Source organism: Sinocyclocheilus rhinocerous, unplaced genomic scaffold (assembly GCF_001515625.1).
Source record: "Sinocyclocheilus rhinocerous isolate Xijiao unplaced genomic scaffold, SAMN03320098_v1.1 scaffold1648, whole genome shotgun sequence".
NCBI classification, from domain to species: domain Eukaryota; kingdom Metazoa; phylum Chordata; class Actinopteri; order Cypriniformes; family Cyprinidae; genus Sinocyclocheilus; species Sinocyclocheilus rhinocerous.
The window spans coordinates 642,398-649,625 of NW_015647958.1; the positions used below are offsets into that span (position 1 = coordinate 642,398).

At 34.7% G+C, this 7,228-nt stretch overlaps 1 protein-coding gene across 1 annotated transcript in view; it reads left to right on the plus strand.

Annotated features, from left to right (window-relative positions):
- The first annotated feature begins 645 nt into the window (after positions 1-645).
- Positions 646-7,228, plus strand: part of LOC107709458 (annexin A5-like) — a 10,673-nt gene continuing 4,090 nt past the window's right edge. Inside the window, exons 1-11 of the mRNA XM_016513944.1 lie at positions 646-755; positions 985-1,021; positions 3,461-3,545; positions 3,922-4,016; positions 4,130-4,243; positions 4,401-4,491; positions 4,589-4,668; positions 4,846-4,896; positions 5,154-5,247; positions 5,331-5,426; positions 5,722-5,780. Coding sequence (XP_016369430.1) covers positions 1,019-1,021; positions 3,461-3,545; positions 3,922-4,016; positions 4,130-4,243; positions 4,401-4,491; positions 4,589-4,668; positions 4,846-4,896; positions 5,154-5,247; positions 5,331-5,426; positions 5,722-5,780 — 768 coding nt within the window. The 5' untranslated portion in view covers positions 646-755; positions 985-1,018. The remainder of the gene's footprint in view (positions 756-984; positions 1,022-3,460; positions 3,546-3,921; positions 4,017-4,129; positions 4,244-4,400; positions 4,492-4,588; positions 4,669-4,845; positions 4,897-5,153; positions 5,248-5,330; positions 5,427-5,721; positions 5,781-7,228) is intronic.

Genomic DNA, 7,228 nt, shown 5'->3' on the forward strand with positions numbered 1-7,228 from the left:
ACAATGTAAAAACATGTATGTACACAATAAGTGAATTGTACCAAATTATTAATTTAAATGTAAGTACATGGTTGTTAAGGCCACTTAATATAAAGTGGGTCCGTATCGCTTTTTATATATTCATCAGCTACCTATGGGAAACTGTATTCTTAATTTCATGCTAAGTCTTAGAACATAATGCAGTTCAATTGTGTTTGGGCTTGAAATTTGATCAGCAAGTCTTGCATGCATTCATGTACAAATGATCAATGGTAGCCTATACTTCCAAAAAAGAAAAAAGAAAAGAAAAAGATTTGTGTAATGTGACACCCATCTTTGTGTTTGATTAGACTTAACATGTTGCTTGGCAAATAGTTTTTCTCCGTTTGTTTTATTAAATAGTGAGAGCACCTGCTGGAACAACCTGCATTTCACAAACCAGTCTCCTGATGGCAAAAGTTTACAATTTTGTGTAATAAATGCTTACATTCTGCAAAAAAAAAATGGTTCTCTGTATTCTTCTAAAATGCCTGGTCCTCAGATGTGATTCATTGCTTTCGTATGCACAGATTTGTTGAAATATAAGAAGAAAGCAGAAACACCACTACCCATAAGTCACAGCGACCGGCTTATTTGCCAGGGTAGCCTACTGTTGAGGGTGTGGCTCAACACATCGTAGTCAAATGTAATCCTTCTAGCGTATTTCATTCCTCTTTCCTCTTTCGGTCTGTAGGCCTACTGCTGTCCTCTGCTCCTAAATTGAAACTCTTCTCTCGGTAAGTAAATGAAAACGGCACTTAAACACTAATCCTTCAACTTTTCGTACTTATATTTCTATAGGCTACAACCCGACCTGTCTGAAAATCTTTCAAACATTTTTTCCTATCTCAGTAACGTTAGGTACTTGATAAACTAAGCTTTTTTTAAAATCATTTTATACTCACATGCTTTATATTCACATTAATGTTTATTACTCCACAGTTATTTTGTCTTTTTTTTTTTTAGCTTCAAGCTTTGAAGTATTACGTGAATTCCAAAGATGGTAAGTTATTTGTTTATTGCTGTAATAAACGTCTATCATCATTTTAGCATGTATTAAGTTTTAACACGCCATTATTTTTGCCGATATTTAATCTTCTATAGAGAATAATAGTATATGTTACATTTCCGACAGTTATGTGTCGACGCCCATAATAGCTGCGTAGGAAAAAACATTGCTTAAAGGGGCACAGGAGCCATATAAGTCCGTTTACTCGTTTCGCTGTCAAACACTTACTACAGAATAAAACTATGCTTCTTTATTAGTAAACAATATAAGCGACACATGTTTCTGGAAACGATGGTACTGTTTATATAACTATGTTTTATGGACTACAACTATTTCAGAGAGAGTTAAGTTTTCACAAACCAGCACAAATGTTTAGAAAGAAACAAAATAGTTGTTTCTAAATGAGAGCAACGATGACTCATTCGCGTGGACTAAACGACCCAAAGGGCGTTCCTGTCTGTCTCCATCTCAGTTTCTCCACTCTTGTACCCTCTCTCCTCCTAATTCCTCTACTTTACCCCTGTTCCGCCGAGTTAAAGTAAACTGATGGATTATTTCCGCTAACGTGGTGGATAATAATACTGTTTCATTAAGGACAAAGTCAGTAATGTTATGTTTTGATACTATACTACTATCAGACGTTTAGCCTACTGTCAGTATAACCAGTGCCTTAAAAACCGGCCTGTTTGAAATCACAGCTGCAGTTGCATTGTAAAATAAGTTAAAAGTTAATAAGTTATTTATGGTAAAATAAATACCAGGGAGACTGGAAAACACACAGACACTTGTTGCTGTAGGTAAATTAATATTGCTTTCATTTCCATATATTTGGATAAGTCAAATATGTTTGTTCACTCTATTGTATGGAAAGCGAGTAACATGACTCCAGCTGGCAGCTCACTGAGCCTTGAGTACTAGGACAAAAAAAAAGTATATGTGTATGGAAGTAATTAGAATAATCTGCACCGCATGTTAAGATGCATTCAGCTTGTGGTGCAATGCCTTGCTTCTGTTTTGTCAAATATTTAATATAAATTAGCATTCGCTTCAGCTTCATCTAGTGAATTGTCACCACGGCCAGATTTGCACTCTGATCTGAAGCATATTTTGCTTATTTTGTGTAACATTAAAGATTAAATGATTTAAATAAATCAGTTTGTATGTTGCCATTATGCAAAAGCAGGAATCTGTTCTGTTTGGAGCTAGATTTTGAATGGATGGCTGCAGATTCTTAGATATCCACAGAAAGCATTCAGGCCTGAGTTATTCAACACATTCCTGTGGCTGAGATAATTACTTGGGCTTGAGACGAACAATAAATTTCCTATCCCAAACAACAGAATAGAATTTATCTAATAAAAAGCTGAGTAGTAATTGGCAAGTAACAGCTGTGTGGCACACAGCAGCTGATTTAGACTCACAAGTTTGCAAACAATAGACATGTTCACTTTGCTTATTGGACAATTTCTGGAGGCATAACAGCTTCTGACATTTGACCTTATATAATAGCCTTGGCACATATGCCAAACTCAGAATCGCATTATAGCATACTACCCTTACTACTCCTGCCACAGAAAGATATGATAAAATAGTAAGAGTAATGCACTAATACGCGGGTCCGAATTCAGAAATATTGTATATGACTGTATCCAAAATCACATTACTTAGCTCTTTTGACTAAGTAATTACTTTGAAACTGCGCTCTAGTTCTATATAGTATGAATTTAATCCCAATGTAGCCTACTACATTATTTATGTTGTCATTGTCATGTGACCTACCAGCATCAGTTTTTTAATGAGGCCTTGCTGAGAGCTTTTGTCAAGTGGGAATTAACTGGTATAAGAACAAACCAGTGTGCCTGTGCCTTTTCCTGTGACTCCTTTGATCAGCAAACAGACACCAACAGAGTGTTTCTGCGTTGAAGTTTATGAAATTGTATGAAAAATGTTAAAAAGTATGTGAGTTTCCCAAAAGATCATGTGATCAGCATGATCTTTTACTCTGTTCTCCTTTTGTGGTGTCTTACATAACTTTCGGAATTTGAGGGGATAGTAGTATCTCTTTTAAGTCACAAATATGATGCAGATAATAAGTAAATATGAACAATATTTGGAAAACAATGTTTAATTGAATTTATATGTGGTATTGTATGAATTGTATGGTATGTCCACATCCAGTATTCTGGTATCATCCCCCGCCTCCCCAAAACACATATGCCACAGAAGATTTGTGCTAGTTGCTCAAAGTTTCCATGTGGAAAACTAAATGGAAAAGAAGTTAAATGCACATCTTCTTAAAGAGTCAGAGCACTGGCTGCAGAGGAAATGTGGGTGTGGTTGTGACTCATAGATGCATTACTTAAGTTCCTAAAGTTAAATATATACATACCATAAAAAGAGAACATGAAACTAACACTTGATATTTGTAATTAGGCTGGCAGAGGCACAGTGAAGCCCCACAGTGGATTCAATGCTAATAATGATGCTGAAGTTCTCTACAAGGCCATGAAAGGACTCGGTGAGTTTGACAAACATATTAAATGTTCATTATGACACATTAATTATCAGTAGACCTTCAAATGCATGTCTATGATTCAACACAGTATTATATCGATAGAACCAGTTTAACTGCAAATTATAATCTATAATGCTGTAGAATATCAGAGATCTTACACATTTAGTGTGGCTTATTTATTATTATTTGGAGTATCAATGCTGCATGTAGGTTCATTTGTATTTAGACGTTAATTAGTGGGTTTTGCTTGTTTAAATGGTTTAGTTAATTCTTATACATGAATAACCCAAAATATTGCATTTGGGTGTAGGAGATGGATATCGGTATACTCATTATGTAATGATCATCATCAACATTAATTGATTTTTTTTTTATTTAGGCACTGATGAGGATGCCATTCTCCAGCTGTTGACAGCACGCAGTAATGCACAGCGCCAAGAAATCAAAGCTGCATACAAAACCCTGCATGGAAAGGTAATATCATCAGCATGAGTAATGTACTCTTAACACTGTTTAATTTGAATACATGCAGAACATTTAAAAGGTGCATACATTTCTTTTTTATTTTCATCTTCATCTCCGTTTAGGATTTGGTGGATGATTTGATGTCAGAGCTGGGTGGGAAGTTTGAGAGTCTGATAGTGACTCTGATGACTCCTCCCATCATGTATGAGGTCACATGTCTGCGGGATGCTATTAAGGTACATACCAATAACTATAGGGCTGTCAATCATTTTTAAGACAAGAAAACTACTACTCACAATTGTTTTTTTTTTGTAAAAGTACTTGTAGTGAAATACACGACATTTTAATAGACAGATCAGTGTATATCTGAACATTTGCATTTTGTTGTCTTAGGGTGCAGGCACAGATGAGAAAGTGTTGGTTGAGATCTTGGCATCTAGGTCACCTAATGAAGTCAACCAGATCAAAAGTTTATACAAGCGAGGTAACTGTGTTTGTGTCTGTTGTTTACTATAAGTATTTGACGTTGTATTCTCATTCTTAGTTCTTTGCTCTTGATGATGTCTATATATGCATTATAGAGCATAATGATGACCTGGAGGAAGATGTGACTGGTGACACTGGAGGTCATTTCAAGAGGATGCTGGTTGTTTTGCTACAAGTATGTAGTCCATTAACAATAAAAATGAAAATGCAAGATTTTAATCAACAATAATGTGTCTGTGTATGTGAGTAGTTCTTATAAAGTGAGACAGGAAATTTCAATCCACTGAAAATAGACCTAAGACTTAAAAAGTATTACTGTTCAATCATTTGATATTATATGATTTCTCTATAGGCCAGCAGACAGCAGGGTATACAAGAAGACCTCATCCAAAGCGATGCCCAGGTAAGTTTGTATATGTGCCATCACATCAAGTCCAATGCAACTAAATATTTGTAAATACTTGTTTAAACTAAAGTGGCCATGTTGAGTTGGATTCAAAATTTTCATTCTCAAAAAAAAAATTTGGATGTGGAATAAAAAGTCCAGCATCTTTTGACTTGATGTAAAATGAGGTGAAATGCTGCCATCTAGTGCTTGTTGTGTGTAATATCAGTTTGTCAGTCTTTAAAAAGTTGAAAAACTGTTTGTGTTGGGTGTAGGCTCTGTTTGTCGCAGGAGAACAGAAGTATGGAACTGATGAAGGCCAGTTCATCACTATACTGGGAAACCGTAGTAATGCTCACCTTAGGAGAGGTTAGTGTGACACATGCATGTAGGTAATGGAAATGGTATTTTTACTTTTATATATTCATTTGTTTCTGTTAATTTCTCTGCAGTGTTTGAGGAGTATAGAAGGCTCTCAGGGTATGAAATAGAGGAGAGCATCCAGAGAGAGACATCAGGAACCCTCCAAGAAGTACTGCTGGCTGTGGGTAAGACAGACACAAACATACACACCTCTCTCAATCAAATATGGTTAATTCTTCAATCAAGTGCAAAACAGAAATGTCCTTATTTTACTTTTTATAATTTTATTATAGAGGGGAAGTTAAAAAGTATGGGTATGGACTATGGACAAAATAGAGAAAAAAATTTAATCTGCCCTTTTAAAAAAAAAATCATATTAGGGAGGGAATCATTCTTATGCATATGCAGCAAACATATCTTGGGTTTTCTCTATGTGTGTCTGTTTTGTTTCATAACACTTTCTTTTCTCTGCCTTGTCAGTGAAGTGTGCCCGCAGTGTGCCAGGGTATTTTGCTGATAGCCTTTACGGTGCCATGAAGGTGAATCTATGTTTTAATATTAAATAAATATATATATTTAGTATTTATCTCTTTGATTAGAAGATTTTCTGATCCAAAAAAGAAGAACTGCAAAGAACAAGTGTTATTTTGATATCATCGAAATACAATGATACTTTTTTTTTTTTTTAATTTTCTTAAGTTTTTATTATTGTATTTTCCATTTTAATTTGAAAGATTTAGTCATTTTGTTGTGTGTTTTTGTCATTTTTATTATTAATGTTGTTGTTGTTGATCCAAAATGACTAATTTGATGCAATATCAGCAAAATCCAGTAAATGGCGGTAGGCTAAAGTGCGGTATATAAGAGTTACGCAATTCAGTCAGAATTAGAATGTGCTCAGTAACATCTTCAGGGTCGGATTTACCCTTTATTGAGACATAGGCAAAAGCAATGTTTCGGTCCCCCTTGCCTATTAATATATAATATTGCCACCCCAATATGCCAAATAAAAATTAATCATAATCCATGGAACTTGTTACAGTGTTGTTCTCTATCGCAGAATCCCATTGCTGATTACAAAACATCATTTTACTCTAATACTAGTAACAGAGGCTTCAGCCTGTAATATGCAAACTAATGCAGTTATGAGAGGGAGAGAGAGAGGGAGATTAAGCGAGTGTGAATTTGTGTACCGCATAGTACGTAGAGTACTGCATGTTTGTCTTTCAACATTCTTCGGCAGCATGCATCTCTACCATCAGTGAATCTGTAAAAGTGTGCTTTTAATGGGGAATAAAAAGTAATTTCATGGGGCAAACATGGAAATAGTTTGTCTTTTTATCCTATTGTTTATTAGCTATATTTATTTGCTTAGACAATGTTTAGGCTATTTGGGTTTTTGGTTATTCTGCAGTTTTCCGGATTATAAATCACATTTTTTATCATCTAAAATAGTAATCAATGTGAAGTGCAAAGTGCACAAATTTGGATTGATGCATTTCCCACACACTGCTAGTTTCAGTTTGGCTTTATTTTAATTCATTTTGGCTTGGAGTTTATAATAAATGTTGTTAGTAGTGAATGAGACTAATAGTGAATGAGACTATATTTTCTGATTCTTTTATACTTATATTTTTCGTTCCTTGTTCTGTGATAAATAGTGCTAAATTTAAAGGATTTCTTGTGGAGTGAGGGCAACGAAAATAAATGTTTCTAAGGCTTATAAAGTTTCATTTATTTTGTTATTTCTGAATTAAATGATAAAATGTGACATACATTAATTGACTTATATATGTTTTTTTTAAAGGGATAGTTCACCCAAAAATGAAAATTTGATGTTTATCTGCTTACCCCCAGGGCATCCAAGATGTATGTGACTTTGTTTCTTCAGTAGAACACAAGCTGAGATTTTTAACTCAAACCGTTGCCGTCTGTCAGTCATATAATGCAAGTGGATGGGAATCACGGCTAAAACATACAATAAAAC